This window comes from Lynx canadensis, chromosome A1 (assembly GCF_007474595.2).
Source record: "Lynx canadensis isolate LIC74 chromosome A1, mLynCan4.pri.v2, whole genome shotgun sequence".
Classification (NCBI taxonomy): Eukaryota; Metazoa; Chordata; class Mammalia; order Carnivora; family Felidae; genus Lynx; species Lynx canadensis.
The window spans coordinates 157235420-157252571 of record NC_044303.2 but is presented as its reverse complement, the minus strand read 5'-3'; the positions used below and the strand labels follow the sequence as shown (position 1 = coordinate 157252571).

The following is a 17152-nucleotide window of genomic DNA, read 5'->3' as shown; positions in this document are numbered from 1 at the left end:
TTGGGCATTCCAGTCATTTGAGCTAACAAATTCCCATTTGTGGGAGCTGAGCTTTCTGTTACTGATTTCCAAGAGCATTTTAGCTGATGTACTCCCTGATGCAATTTTTCAGGGGAGGCAATTAAATCAAAATGCTAAATAAATTCATTTATTAGAATAAAACATTTTTTGTTCTAAACTCACGTGAGAATGAAGAGAGGTGTTATGGAAACCAAGCAACTTTTATCTAATGTTATCTAAGGTTTCCACCTCTCCCAGGAGATGTGTGAAGGCAAGCATCCCATCTAAACTGTTCACATGTGAATTCACAGTGCTTCCCTCACAGTGGGTACCCAACTCGTATTTGCTAAATTTAAATGTGTTCTATTCTGAACAGAGTATCTTGCACAACTGAATCTGAATCCAACCTCTTCAAAGCCCCAAGTTTTGGGGGGAAGTGACATAAACTTTTTTAGCTTTGGATTCCTTATCTGAAAAATGGAAACAACAATACCCTGTTCACTGAGTTCTATACAACATAAATTTCAGAATCTCCATAATATGTTTAACAGATAACAGTGCCTAATGGATAGTAAATATTGAATAAACATTAATCAGTGTTCACTGTGCTTGTTGTTATTGCAGTGGGAGTACCTTTTCTTTTTTTTTTTTTTTTAAGTTTATTTATTTATTGGAGGGGGCAGGGACAGAGAGAGAGTGAGAGAGAAAATCCCAAGCAGACGCCATGCTCAGCACAGAGCCTGACATGGGGCTCAGTCTCACGACCCTCAGATCACTAACCATGAGATCACAACCTGAGCTGATATCAAGAGTTGGACACTTAACTAACTGAGCCACCTAGGTGCCCCAACAGTGGGAGTATCTTTTCCTGTTTTATCTCTTCTCTATGTTCTGTATTTCTGAAACTTTCCCTAAAACAATGCTCCTTCTGACAAGTAGTTTATAGAACCTGGAACCAAGTCGCAAAGCTAATAATTTCATTAATGAATGGATTCTAGTTGTTACATTCTTTCCCATGGTTATGCATTTACTAATGAATAGGAAGAAACTAAAGTAAGCACCTAGCATTAGGACTGGAGGAAAGACTTTCACCGTGAGAGTTAAGAAAGTTCGAATGTTGAATCACCCATTTGGACTGTCTCCTCTAGCCAGTTCACTGGATTTACAGCTCTCCACTTCACATGTATGTGTGTACCCCAGATGTTGGTTGATTATCACTATAGTCCCTAAGAGTTTTAGCTTTAGGGTGATACAATTAGAAGAGATTGCGTAAGAGAAATTTGTTTAATTTTGAGTATAAATTTTATGTTGTAAAATACAGTATTTGTAGCCACTTGCAAACAGTGAGATGTCCGTTGCCTGAGACGTGGCAGTGTATTCATGTGATATGCCACTGGGCACATGACTAGATCTCAGAGGTGTAATTGATCAAGGAGAATATCTATTACAGGAGCACTGTGCTTTCTATAACAAATGTACTCCTGAAAGGTTGTATGTAAATCAAATGCCTGTGAATTGAATAATTTAGAAGGCATTAGGGGAACTTATCACTTAAGTAAATCCCCTTATGACTTCAAACTTAAGAGTCCTTTTGTAATGCAAAGTATTTATCTTCTTATTTAAATATCAATTTTTTTACATATTAAGTTTTTTTTTAAATCAAAGGCTATTAATACTGGAGAAAAACCAAGGATGCAGGCTGCTGTACATATTGTTCCCTCTGCTTCAAGTTTTCTAACTACTGAGCCCAGTTGTGCTAAATTCTCTCAGCCTAATGGATTCTCACATCCTGGAGAGTTCCATGGCCTGGTTGATCTTTTCAAGAGCTGGCTTACTTGTCCATGCTCATTTACTGCAATGTGCAATACAAAGATTTTCTGTTTGAAAAGATCCAGAAGCACAGCTCCAAACTTCATCTACTAGCATCTTTCTTCCATCTTAAAAGCTTTCCCTGATCTCTATTGTTATTTTTTTTCAAACGCTGTTCTTTTCTTTACAATACTTATCAAAATTTGGAATTATATATCACCTGTGCACTTCCTTGTTTAACATCTGTCTCCTTTACTAAACTGTAAACAATGATGATGTCAGCTTTGCTTACCCCTGTTTATTCCTAGCATATTGTCTGGTACATAATAAATACTTAATCAATATTGACTGAGGACAGAATGAGTAGGAAAACTAATGAATGGATGGAAGTTAGCCAACTCCCATTTTCTTGGAGTCTTTTGGAAATGGCCGTAATTGATCTAGCTCTGAGCTGTCTCTTCAGCCTTCTTCTTCCACTCTCCATATTTCTCACTCTGCTTCAACCACACTGACTTCTTGATGACCATTGCATGTGTTGGTCATTTGCTGTTTCTTCTGCCTGGAATGATCTTCCCAAACCGGCATAATCCTTCTCATCATTCTGGTCTCTACATGACACACTTCCTGCACGAGGCCTTCCTGGACTCCCTATCTAACATAGCAGCTTCCAACATGCCCCCTTAGACTTTTGTGTCCACAGTGCTCATCACTGAAGTGTATTTATCTATTTCGGTTTGTATACACTGTCTCAGCTCTTAAATGCAGGGTCCAAGAGATCAGGGACAATACTTTTTTATTTATCATAGTATGAATAAGAACCATGAAAGGCCAAAGAAGATACTGGATAAATAAATAGAAACACATTCTCTTTTCCTTTCTGATTGTTGTTGGTAGTTACATTAATATTATTTCCTAGTCTTCCTTTTGATGATAAAAACTAAATTTGATTTAACCTTAATATGACTTTACAAAATTTTTTAATAACAACACTTCAATTTTAACTTATTTGTATATTTCAAAAGACATTGTCCTATAATATCACAGAATTTATCTTCAGTGACCTGAAAAACACGAAGGAATTAGAATCATGTACTCATCACCAAGAGCCCACTATGGAAGACATATTTGTTGAATTTCATACTCACTTATTTTTCCTTCCAGTAATGCTAATATCCCTTCTATAATATGGGGGAAATATTCTAAGCCTGGGTTCCTCAGATTTTTGATGATTTACTATATTTTACTTGACTTTGTTATTCATCTTCCTTAAAGTTCTATTTGATATAAATAACAATTTTAAGTAAAAAATGCAATTTCCTTTGAATATTTTGTGAGACCCTAACATTTCAAACAAAGAAAATTTTGTTTAAGTTTATTTATTTATTTTGAGAGAGACTGAGCACTAGCTGGGTAGGGGCAGAGAGAGTGAGAGTGAGAGCGAGAGAAAGGGAATCCAAAGCAAGTTCTATAGAGTCAGTGCAAAGCCTAATGTGGAGCTCAAACTCACAAAACCATAAGATTGCGGCCTGAACTGAAATCAAGTCAGATGCTTAATCAACTGAGCCACCAAGGTGCCCCTCAAACAAAGAAATTTGTAAAAATATTAGGAAGTTTCACTGTTTTTGATGACACAGACAACCAATATTTTATAGTCAAGGTATTTTCATTTAAAGCTATATTGTAATTATTTCTAATAATGCTTTGTCTCTTTGGCTTCTCAGGTATTTGACTATGATTTTGGACTACAGGATGACTTTATGGGCTCAGCCTTTCTGGATCTCACACAACTGGAGTTAAACAGGTAACTTTTGAGCCACTGTTATATCACTGCCTCTTGTTGTGAAGCTGGGCCTGTATAAATAGAGTGACAGCCGATCTGGGTTCTAGACACTGTTCTCTCATTTATTGTTGTGAGCTGTCATGCTAGCCAGCCTTTTTCAAGTACATCTTTTTTATCTACCCAGTGGAAATAATAGCATCTTCCTTGATTGTCTTATTCAACAACAGTTATTTGGAAGAAAAAGTCTAGGACACCTGATCTGTCCCCCAGATCTGTCCCCCAGACTAAGCACCAGCAATCTACAGATAAAAGACAAATTCCTTACTTCCATGTTGCTGATATGGTTGTAGTGGGACATAAAGTAGATTATGCATGTAAATAGAAATGACTAGTTTAAGAATCAGGCTACCATACAGGAAATAAAATATGTATGTACTTTATCTCAAAAACAGCTACTCTCTTATCACCTGAGCCCAAAGACAGTCTAATTTTGCGATCACTGGTGATCCTAGGTTACCAAGGAGTGCCTCAAACATGAAGAAAGATTAGTTGTATTTCCTCAGTCACAATAGTTTATCATTGCTTGACTAGTTGTAAAGCTATAGAATTATTACTAGTATTAGTCAGACCTGGCACCTAATTATGGGCTTATATTTTTTTTAAATGCACTTCAACTGGAAGCTAAGAATTGATTAATACTACAGAAGGAAAAAAATATGTTTTAAAAGGGTCAAGCAGTACTGGGATAGGTTGCAAAGGAAGCTGTGAGATCTTCTTTGATGGTTTTAAGGTGTTTTATGTGATTATGTACGTGATGTGGCAGGAGCAGTGGAAAACAGGAGCAGAGAAATGGGCCAGATCGCTACTTTATATTTTAAATGCAAATTAAACAGAAATAGTAGAACCCCCGTATGTATCATAGTCAGCTAAGCTTGAGCACACTGGCAGCTTGTTGGTCTTCCAAAAGCCATTTTTGCCATGGACTGGACCAAAGAACAGACTTTTCTGGACTTCCTGCACGTCCTCTATTCCAGTCAAGAGTTTAGCACAGGCTGACCTAATGATAGAATGTGGGTGATTGCCGGCCTCCCACTCACCACAGTGGAAGGAAGTTTCCTATGTAGTGTTGTTGTTGTTGTTGTTGTTGTTGTTGTTGTTTTTAAGTTTATTTATTTATTTTGAGAGAGAGAGCCCACACGCAAGAGTGAGTGGGGGAGAGGCAGAGAGAGGTAGGGAGAGAGAATCCTAAGCAGGCTCCATGCTGTCAACACAGAGCCTGTGACAGGGACTCTATCTTACAAACTGACATCATGACCTGAGCGGAAATCAAGAGGCAGATACTTAACGAAGCTCCCCAGGCGCCCCATCCAAGATAGTGTTTTATGTCATCCGTTACCATGAAGACTGAGCTCCAGCTCAATGGGCTGTGGTGTTCTATTAAGACCACAACTATTTTCTGTATAGATTTCTGCTAAAGGATATGAAACCGCTGTATTTAATCACAGAGCATAAATCTCTCTTTTTCCCTATTAAAGATAAATCATTGATGAAAGATAACCTTAAATGGAAAAATATGGGATGATTAAGAAAATAAAAAGACATTTATCCAAGCATTTGGTGTTTATTTTGCCACTTTAGTTATTTTATGTATTTAATCATTCCTTCCTCCCAAAACTATGTAAACACCAAATTACTACTTTTTAAAACCACATGATGGTGTATGCCATTACATTCTGTGTATAAATCAATAGTCCCTAGGTGTAGACAAATGGATAATAATACTAGCCATATAAATACTTATGCTATTCTGTAATGCATTAAAGTTTTACTTTGAGAGAAAATCATCATCATCGTCATCATCAAGCAATTGAAAATGTTCTTAAATCTTTATCATGTAATCATTATAAAAATATAAGTTTTCTTTTAATTTTATATGTACTCATTATAGGAAAATGAACCAAATCAAATTGTAACTCCATATAAAAACATGTATCTATGTATAGTATTTACATACATTCTATAATGCTTAACATGAATTTGTTAAAATGAAAGGAACAAGTTGTTGCTGTCAAACCACGGTGATTAGTTGTAACTATCGGAGCCATTTGTATCACGACTGTTATAACATGTATATTATCAGTCTGACTAATTTTTCATGTTTCAGTTAAAACCTCTGACACTGGGGAGCACCTGGGTGGCTCAGCCAGTTAAGTATTTGACTCGTGATCTCAGGGTTGTGAGTTTAAGCCCTGTGTTGAACTCCATGCTGGGCATGAAGCCTACTTAAAAACAAACAAAGAAACAAAAAAAAACCTCTGGCATTGGAAAACAGTTCATCTTTTTCATAACATTATTCCTTGACTTTAAGCATCATGTAAAAGTTTCCTAGTATTATAATACCTTAGCCTTAAAATGTATCTTTGGTTCGGGCGCCTGGGTGGTTCAGTTGGTTAGGCGACTGACTTCAGGTCAGGTCATGACCCCACAGTGAGTTTGAGACCCAAGTCGGGCTATGTGCTGACAGCTCAGAGCCTGGAGCCTGCTTCAGATTCTGTGTCTCCCCTCTCTCTACCCCGCCCCCTGCTCACTGTCTGTCTCTCTGTCTCTCAATAATAAATAAATGTTTTAAAAAAAACTTTTTTTTAAAGTATCTTTTGTTCTCAATCCTGGTTGTATGGGAAAATCACTTAGAGAGCTTCATAAACAATATAAATTTCCAGACCCAACCTTGATCTATAGAACCAGGGTCATCATGGGTAGAATTCAGGAATATATACTTTTTTAAAGCTTCCCAGTGGATTCTTATATGCAGCCAGGATTGAAAATTCTTATTTGGACCAGCTTTCCCCACCAAGCCCTCTCCCCAGTACTAGATTCCAACTGTAGCATTTACTAATTATTAAGTTCCCTAAAGATAATGATATTATCACTGATCTTAACCTCTGGTTTTTACCCAAGATTTAGCACAGTGTGTGGTATTTCATATGTGTTTAATATATGTTTTGTGAATGAAATGAATAAGTGACTGAGCAAGTAAGGGAACGTTCCTAATTTGCCAACATTTAAAGATTCAGGTTTTGTGTCAAATATTCCACAGTCCCTTAGGTTTATTGGGGGTAGAGGGGCATGAACTCCTATTTGTTCAACAAAATGAACCAAATCAAATTATATATCAAACATATATGTATATATATAGTATATGCATATACACTGTAATGCTTAACATGCATTTGTTAAAATTGAAATATATGTTTAATTGAGATACAGAAATAAGATATTACCTACACATTGTCAGTTCAATGTGTGGTTGGCATTATTTTCTAAAATTATTTTGGGTAATACTGAGTAATTCATAATCTCTTCTTCAGACATACTTAATTCTAAAGCCTTCTAAGTATTCACCAACTTGACCAAGTAGTGGTTTCCTTGTGTTTCTGAATCTAAAAATTGTTTAGGCATAGGTTTAAACAGCCAAAAAAATATAGTAGCATTATTGTAAACAATGGACTCTGTTAAAAATAATTACACAATAAAGAAATATATCTATGATGCATATAAGGCAAATTATGTATTATCTTTTCCTCTTTTACCACTCATCTCTTTATTCTAAATCATGTAGTGGTCTGTAAATGACCCTCATTTACTTGTTGGACTCAAATTTATAGAAAATATCTGGCTTTCTGTGTGTTTAGAGATTATAAAGAAGGTACTTGTACATTTCTCTATACTTTTATAGTTTCTTAGCTTTCTAGAACCACAGAAAGGACTGAGACTTACACAGTGAATCCAAGTACGTGCAGTTGGTCCACAATTTATTGGATAAGAGTGCATTAATGATATTTTAATAACAACAGAAATTGGACCAGGAAAGTAAAAGAAAACAAAATTTATTTTCTTCTTAAAAATAATAAATTGTCAATATAAAATATATTTTTGGCTTATATATTTAATGATGGTTTACAATCTTAATATTGTATATCATAGGCCCACAGATGTGACCCTAACACTGAAAGATCCTCATTATCCTGACCACTACCTTGGAATCATTTTGCTGTCCGTCATCCTTACCCCTAAAGAAGGAGAACACAGGGATGTGGTAAGTTCCCCCACAGCCTAGGAGGAGTGCTTTCTTGTTATCACTTGGTGGAATGTCATGAGCCTTCTTTGAATCCAGAGGTGATAATAAAAAGAAGCAGCATATGAAAATCTGGCCTGTTCTTTGTTTCTGTAAGTATCCTGGGTATCGCTAGTCCCTGTGTATTATATCTTTTGAATTCAAATTTCCTGTTCTGTGCTCCAGATCAGAACCTCTTGTGGTAAATAAGGGACACGTTTGCATCTTTTATTATAATTTCATTTCCCAATTTCAGACATGTTATATTGTAGACAAATGGTAGTATTCATTCAGGGAATACATTTGCTGCTGAACTGAGTATTTGGAATTCCGTACCGAGGTATCCAGACCCTGATGTTTTGACTGTATTGTCATGCGTACCATCACAAAGAAAATGAGGTGAAATTATAATAGAGTTTCTGCTTTCTGGTATTTGTTTGCTGAATGATAAGTGAATACTCTTCATCTTCTTGATGGGTTTCCATTAGCTGTTACCCATTTTCCAGCACTGGCTGTCTGTACTTCCTTGCACACCATGCTGCAGTGAGAAACTTACAAGGGAGACAGAGGAGCCAATTACTCCAGCATGTTGAAGTGACATTAAAAAATATCAGGTGTGACCTGCATCAGTATGCCGGCCAATGCACTTTCTGCCACAGTTTACCGGAGAGTCCTCGTTAGACTCAACGTGCTTCCATGTACCGGGAGCTGCTCTCACAAGTTTTGATTATAACACATTTTAGGAGTAGACATAACTATTTGGGCAAGTTCACATACCCTCCTTTAGCAATGTATGTATTGCTGTCTTCAAATAATGCATGATTAAAGTTGGTTTATGTTGTCTGCTGGAAAGGTATTCTTGACATTTTTTCAGGAGACTATAGATTAAAATAGTGAATCCCAACTTCAAATTTGGAAGTGTTTTAAACTCATTGGAAAACTCACCCTTTTCAACAAGTATTTTGCTCTACCCTTTTAAAAAATTAAACAGTGAGCACACATTTTCATACTCTGTGTTTGCTAAGTATGATTTAAGTATCCATACTTAATTCAGTGAGAAGTACATTTCTCTTTCCAACAAGGACTACCAGATACCTACTGTGAGAAGTTAACACAGTAAAAAAAAAAAGTGTGTAAGTGTGCACATGCACAGGCCCATGTGTGCAAAAGGAAGGGTAGGTGAGGACTTTTTTTTTTTTTAACAGAGAATATTTAGAAATAGAAACCCATCATTGTAGAAATCACCAATTCAGAATACCTTATTTCACCTAGTGGAAGCCAAGGAGTATATCCTAGCTGGCTAATCCATACACAGGAATAAATTGTAAGTGTTTATTTATTGCTTTATTCAAATAATGCTAGTACTGACCAAACCTACTATAAGCCAGGTCCTATGCTAAACCCATAGGATACTATAGAACTTATATCCAGTGGAGAACTCAGGGATCAAATCATTAGTGAAGGAAATTTAAAATGACAACTGTATTGAGTGCCATGAAAGAGAGGTACATGTTGCTGTTAAGAGGGAATGTAGTAGAATTTGTTCTAGTTAAGGTAGCAGGAATTCTTTAAGGAAGCCAAATGAGACCTGAGGTCTGAAGTGTGAATAGGAGTTAATAAAGCAAAAACCAGGAAGAGAGAAGATATTTCAAGCAGAGGAAACAGCACATGCAAAGGCCCTATGCTGCACTCCAGTAATTGAAAAAGTACTGGAGCTCAGAAAAGATGTACGCCGAGGAGAGTGTGGGAGATCATGGTGCATGACGACAGTGGACAGGAGATGCCCAGACCATGTAAGGACTGTTGGCCATGTTAAGGTTTGTGGTGATTCTCCAAGAGTCTATGAATAGGAAGTGGCATAATCATATTTGCTTTTTGAAAATAGCTGTGTGGCTGCATTGTGGAAAACAGGTGGAAGAATGAGAACGGATACTTGGAGACCAAATAGGACTAATTATTTCATAAATCCTGGGGGAAGATGATGGAGGTTTGGATTAGCATTATCAGAGATAGAGATGGAAAGAAATCAGCAAGTTTACTGGTGAGAGATAAAATCAACAAAATTTAGTGATAGAATATTCTTGTTTGGGGTTCTTTGTTATTTTAATGAGGAACAGCGCTTCATAAATGAAAATACCTAAGTGCCTGAGGTCATATATATCCCAAATTATTCGACTGGCAATATTATTGGAAGTTAGAATGATATGGTGGCTGGTTTAGTTATTTGGGTGATTTGATGATGGAGTGTCTGCTGAATTTTTGCATAAAAGGAATATTTATGAAGTGCTCTAACATCAAACTGATGGTTTGAGAGATCAAGCTAGTACCAAGAGACCTTATGGTGAAGCTTCTGAATTGCTCTAAACTGCACAGAAATGAGTGTCAGCACAGGCAAAATGGTCCCAACATTATTTTTTCTTTAACATTTCTTGTAAAAATCTTCCAGTCTCTGTAGCTGCTCAAATTTATTATTTCAGTTCAATGTCCATTTAGACAAATATCATTTAAAGGTATTACAGTGCCTGATTATTGATCATCAATGATTTATCACACATGAATGGGAAGAGAACAGGTGGGTTACATGAAGCAGTTGCTTGTCAAAAATATGGTATGATTCATCTTTTCTTCCTTTTCCATTTTCCTCATTGTACTTTCCAGCCCCATTCACCCTTAACACAAAGAGGCTTTCCTGAAATCTTTGTGCCATTTTCTTGATTCAAATCCCTGCCTTTTGCTACTCCAGCTTTTTGAAAGAAATCCTTTACTGCCAAGAATTGTTCATGCACTGCCTTACTTCATGCCCTTGCCTTCAGAGTTCCAAATAGCACTGAATTCATTCTGCTGTGGCCAGTGAAAAATGATGTCTTCTCCCCTCCCATACTAACATTGACTTTCACCTGAGAATCAAGTAGCTTAGCTAGGGCTCAGTGCCTCAGGAAAGCACAACCTGTTGCAGCCTGTATCAGAGCCAGCTTCTGGCTGGTGACCACACTGACCTCAGTCATACCTGAGGAATGGAGACAAGGGTGTCATTATCCAGGTTTCAGGTTGACTGCACTTGCTCTTCCTTGTGGGTGTGATTAACAGCTGGGAGCATGGAAGTGGTTGCAGAGAAGCCAGGGTAATTCTGGTGGCATCCCCAGTATCCTGGCTAGTCTGATGTCCTAGATTTGAATCAGGGTTTCTAAGCATGTGCTTACAGGATGAAAATTTCTAACAAAGACATAAATTTGCTTCTGTTTGCTTGCTTGTTTTGGTCTATATAACAATTGTATAGCTATTTTATTAAGATCTCTAAGACTGTTAAGCAACACTAATATGAGATTTTGAAACTCTGAACAAGGACCATTTGTTGGCTGGGCAGGGTTCAAAAAACATTTATTGACTCTATAAGCATTGTGCCAGGTTCTATAATGTCTTCTTTATCCTTCTTCTAAGTGTTCAGTGACATGTGTTTATTTCTCTAATTAAATGGAAACTCCTGATGAGGGACTTTAAAGCTCTCCAATGAGTACCATATGTTCTGTCACTGGTAACCTCTGCCCCAGCCATACAAACTCTGGCAGATCTCACCTTCTCTCGAGTCCAGGCTTTCTTCACTGTCATTTGCCCTACCTAAATTACTTCCCATCAACTCCATTCTCTATCCTATCACTTCTGGTTAAAAAAAAAAAGTATATATAAATTATTGCTTCTGATGATCTTTTTTTTTGACGACTGCATTCAAAACCTAGTCGAGCTTTCTGTACCTAGTGGCTGTTCAATGAGTTGCAGATGAAATTCTATGAGGATTTGAAGGGATACTTCAAAGGTCCAGGGAAAGGTATTTTAAGATTTTTTTTTCTTACTTCAGTATTTAAATCCCTGAGATTGTCACAAACGGTATTAAATAATTATTTAATTTCCTTTTGCATTCTTAAAATTAGTACATTAATGATAATCTGCTTAAAATCAGTCTGTGTTGCTCTATGAAGATATTAATAATAATGCATTAGAAGCATGTCACTGTATTTTTCTTTTTGTCACATGTCTAGTATTACTCCAATATATTTTCCTGGAATATAATTGAAGTTTTTTAGTTAAAAACAATCATGGATCCAATGTATCTTCAACTTGAATTTTTGTATGCTTGAAATATATATTATATTGCTTAAGTGAAAATGCTATTGTGAAATTTACAAATTATCCAGGAACAAATCTTATTTAGAAAAATTCAAACTCAAAATATAGCATACCAGAAATCAGTTACTAAATGCCTCACAGTTCCATATAATATCTAGCATAATATATAGGGAAGGAATAGAGGATGATTTTTGCATTGATCCTCACACAGTAAAATTTTAAAAGTTCTGTTGTCTTTGATTATTAGCACAGAAATCATCTATTTTAAGCTTTTGGGATTTAAGATTTTAGTCTAAGAATTCCATATTTATTCTTATGCCTATATTTATAAAACTTTGCTAAATATTTTATATGTGTTAAAATAGAGAATGGAAGACAGGAGTTTTCAAGAGCCATTAACAAATAAGGTCTAACAATCAAATAGGAAGTAGAACATTAATGTTAAGAAAATGCTATCAAAAGTAGGAATAAATTAAGTGTAAATACAGAGTACTTAGCATCAAAAAGTGCCAAAGTTTCTAAATCAGTTATCTTGCAAGTTTTTTATACACTGTTAATACTGACACTACATTCCATGAATAATGCAGTTGGGATGATTTCTCCTTGTGTGGATTGCCAGTTCTGGAAATCAGTAAAACTGAAGAATGAGTTGAAAATCCTACCAGCCTACTGAATCTACTAAAGCCTCTAAAACATGCGGTGTCTAATTACAGCAATTTGAGGAGTATAGTATGAGTAATAGCAAAAGTATTTCAAAATTGCTTATATTAAAATCTTGTCCATTGAGTTCATCATTGAGTCTTTTAAAAAAATATCAGATGTGAACAGATTTATATACATTTTTTTTTAAGTTTCCAGCATTGTGTGTATGAGAAACCAAAATCTTCATGGGGGGCAGGGGCATGCTGATGAATTGCATGATACAACTGTCATTTCTGTTTCGAATGCATGTCTTGTTTTTGAGCCTATGAAAGTCTGTAGCGCATACATGTGTGTCCTGTATATGGTATTTTGGTCTGATAGTGTGTTTGAGTTCTTTCTGGCTCTTTTTCTAGCAGAGTTCAATCCACAGCTTTCTTCATTGGAGAATTTGTGAAATAAAAGTGAGTTAATTTGTGTTACACACTCCTAGACCTACAAATTGCTTGGCTAAAGCTAAAAAATAGAAGATTATAAGAAACATATGAATTGACTCTTTGGCGAATTAAATTTTTTTTTCATGATGGTTTATTTTGCTAATTTTTCTGAATTATTTTCATAGCTAACATTTTTTAAAAAACACTTATAAAAAATTTAATGTTTTATAAGATGTATACACTATATTGTCTAGCTATTCTGTGATTTTTTTTATATCTATGGTAACCATGTAATTGCCTGAAAAATAAAAGCAAAAAATAAAAGCAAAAAATGGATTGAGATTGTAGAATCTCATAAAAACATAATCAGTTCTGCAGCTCTATCACAGGCCATATTTTTATTTTTACTTAATTCTTTCACTGGCTTCAAAGACAGTTGAGATGTTAATGAAGAATTTTGATGATCCTATAATAATATTAGATAATGATGCATTCAAAAACAAAATTCATATGTTTCTCAGCTTAAGATCATAGAGCAAAAAATAAATCTTATTTTTCTATAATTTGCTTTGTCTCCTATCTTTAACATTCCCCAATCTTTCTTCTCTAACATGTCTCATAGATTAATAGTATGTTTGTTAAATTCACTTTTTTAAAACTTTTCCCCTGTTTTCAGCTTTATTGAATCTAGCTTAACCCAAATATCTAAAAAGAAAAAGAAACTTAGGAGTAGGATGCTTAAACACATTGTTTATCCAGTTGTCTTGGCTCAAGAAGCAGAAATTTCATTCTAAAATCCAGGGACCATTTTATTTCACCATACACTAAAATAAACTCAAAATGGATTAAAATCTAAATATGAGACCTGAAACCATAAAAATCCTTGAAGAGGGCATAGGCAGTAATGGCTCTGATGTCCGCCGTAGCAACATTTTTCTAGATATGTCTCCCAAGCCAAGGGAAATAAAAGCAAAAATAAACCATTGGGTCTACATCAAAATAAAAAGTTTCTGCACAGCAAAGGAAACAATAAAACTAAAGACAGTCTATGGAATGAGAGAAGATATTTGAAAATGACATATCCTATAAAGGGCTAGTATCCAAAATATGTAAAGAACTCAACACCCAAAAAGGAAATAATCCAATTAAAAAATGGGCAGGAGACATGAACAGACATTTCTCCAAAGAAGACTCACAGATGGCCAGCAGGCACATAGAAAGATGCTCAACATCACTCATCATCAGGGAAATACAAATCAAAACTATAATGAAATATCACCTCACACCTGTAAGAATGGCTAAAATCAAAAACACAAGAAACAAGCATTGGCGAGGATATGCAGAAAAAGGAAGCCTCTTGCACTGTTGGGAATGCAGTGCAGCCACTGTGGAAACAGTTTTGAGGTTCCTAAAAAGTTAAAAATAAAACTACCCTATGATCCAGTAATCATGTTGCTGGATATTTACCCAAAAAATACAAAAGCACTAATTCAAAGGGATACGTGAACCCCTTGTTTATAGCAGCCTTATTTACAATAGCCAAATTATGGAAGCAGCCCAAGTGTCCATTGATTGATGAGTGGATAAAGAAGATGTTGTATATATATGCACAATGGAATATTACTCAGCCATAAAAAAGAATGAAATCTTGCCATTTGTAACAACACAGTTAGGGCTACAGAGTATAATGCTGAGCAAAATTAGTCAGTCAGAGAAAGGTAAATACCACATGACCTCACTCACATGTGGAATTTAAGAAACAACACAAATGAGCAAAGAAAGAGAGAGAGAAAGAAACCAAGAAACACTCTTAACTGTAGAGAACAAACTAATAGTTACCAGAGGGGAGGTGGGTAGGGGATGGATGAAATAAAGAATGGGGATTAAAGAGTACGCTTATCATGATGAATTAATTAATTAATAATTTAAAAAATCTAGGCACATTTTGGGGGTCACTGGATCTAATAATAGAATTCTAGAAACCAAATCAGGAAAATAATGAATTTGTTCCCACAACTGCCAAATATTGCATATTTATACTTTGGGAAATCGTTAACTTTTTGTTTGTATCAGTGTCCCAGTCTGAAAAACGATACCTTGCAGTCTATTTGTAAAGCCAATTTTGAGAGACAGAAAAAATACAAACCCTATAGTTTGCTTTACATCATGAGGATTTATTTTATGCCGTGGCTCTGAGTCAAGGGATGTGGTTTCGAGCAGCAGTAGTAAATCTGTGTAATAGTGAGTAGTGTTGCCTTGAGATTCAACTCTTCCTCCTGTTCTTAGCTCCTTTTTCACAGTATACCATTTCTTACAGAATGGAATTTTAGGAGATCCTTAGAAACTAGATGATGATAATAAATGGCCATGAGTTACAAGATTTTGCTTATTTATTTATTTATTTGTCTTAATTATTCTCACTTGATTTGACTGAAAACATTGTCTCTAGGAATTATCATCCTCTGTTCACTGAAACTCTGCTTTCTCAGAAAGTTGAAGATTTATTGTCTGACTCCCAGTGGTGGAGGTTTTGTTAATATGGCATGCCACAAAAGTATTTGGTTTCCAATTGCCTTTTAGTGATGATGGAGAAGGTGTGGTGGAGGTGGTGGTGGGAGTGATGATGATGATGATGATGATGATGATGACAATAACTCACTTAAGATCAATAACAAACATTTATTACATGGCCACTGTATGGACACCTCCACAACCCAATGGTAGGTTTGGTTGCTTCAAAATAAATTGCACGTTAGTACTTAGAAAACATATAAAATATTTCTATAATAGTATGTGATAATAATGCTTTGCCATTTCGTGGCTCCATTCAAAATAAAATAGGGAATTATTGTAACCTTAGGAAATCCACTAGTCTTCCATATTTTGGTCAATATTTAACACAGGGGATATATAGGGAAAATATAACCTATAAAAGCACTATCTACAAAGAAGAAAAATGAATCCTTATCTTTGACAATTTCATGTTTTTCTCTTTTCTTGTCCTAGAACCTTCACATAATTCTATTGTCTTGGTTTAGGCCAAAGGTTGTCTTCTATACGACTTAATCTTTTATTAAAATTTTCTTTTATATTTTTGTGATTTACGAGTGGTTTTTGAAATGGTCCTGCTTTATAGTGAATTCTGCTGAAGGAGATACAGTTGTTAAAGGTACCAGTGTGCCTCCTTAATATACAAATATGACAAGCACTTCAAAAGGTATATTCTTTCTCCAAATATTCCCTATTCTCCACTTCATAAGCATTAAAGATAATGATAAAGCTAAGAGAGGGTAAAGAGGTTAATTAGGAAGTTAATACCACAGTGTTCACTGAGAAAAATTTAAAACTGGGGAGTAAATAAAATATCTTTGGATTTTTATGACTTACTTTATTTAAGAGACCACTGATCTTGGGCACTCATTACAAATTTCCATTAACCTTAAATAAAACTTGTAGCCATAAATACTTTTTACTATGGCACACACAGACAAAAAAAAAAACTAATTTAAAGGATATGTTATGGCTAAACATTTAGCAGGAAGATCTACTAATATAGCATTTTTCACATTTGAAAGCATTTTCACATTTGAAAGATTAATTGGAAGCAGAGACAATTCTAAGATGCCACCAAAGCGACAGGCTTTTGAACATGTTTGAAGAGACAAGTTACCTGGTCGAGTCAGTACATCCTCAACCTCCAGCACCAAAAGGAACCATTGCCAATCATGAGATGCAATATTTTTTTTCCTAGCCAATAATAAGATATTTCAAATTTTCCATTCTATTTAAAAAATACCGTCTCATTTCTTTATACAAAAGAATAAAGCAAATGAACTCTCACCAGAAAGACTGCTTGAATGTTAAAGGTGCTTCTTCTAGCTGTGTGTACGTGATGAAAACAATTTTGTCTTGTATACTGGTTGCTGGAAACTGCTGTTTAAATGTTAAGCTTCCTCTAGAAAACAATTGGCTGCCCTATTCTGTACTTGAGTGATAAGATAATGAAAATGCTTTATTTCATTTACAGACAATGCTAATGAGGAAGAGTTGGAAAAGATCAAGTAAGGTAATGGCTTAGCATGTGATCTTTCAGCTTTTCTTGTTGAGAAGAACTATCAGTTGCATTTCCAAATCTCTCTCATACCTCTTCAAACTGTACTACAGGATTTCATCACCCTTGTTCTTTTTTTCCCATAACTTTAAGTAAATCACGTGATGCTTTTTTTAAGTAACTAGAAATCACACTGATCA

General features: G+C 35.3%; 1 protein-coding gene across 23 annotated transcripts in view; it reads left to right on the top strand.

The window, feature by feature from the left end:
* MCTP1 (multiple C2 and transmembrane domain containing 1) overlaps positions 1-17152 on the top strand; it is a 537798-nt gene that overhangs the window by 297323 nt on the left and 223323 nt on the right. For 20 of the 23 annotated variants that reach the window (XM_030324993.1, XM_030324972.1, XM_030324913.1 and 17 more), the window contains exons 4-6: positions 3531-3610; positions 7574-7685; positions 16929-16967. In XM_030324993.1, the coding sequence (XP_030180853.1) occupies positions 3531-3610; positions 7574-7685; positions 16929-16967 (231 nt within the window). The remainder of the gene's footprint in view (positions 1-3530; positions 3611-7573; positions 7686-16928; positions 16968-17152) is intronic. The other 3 variants (XM_030324980.1, XM_030324949.1, XM_030324905.1) reach the window with 1 other exon arrangement.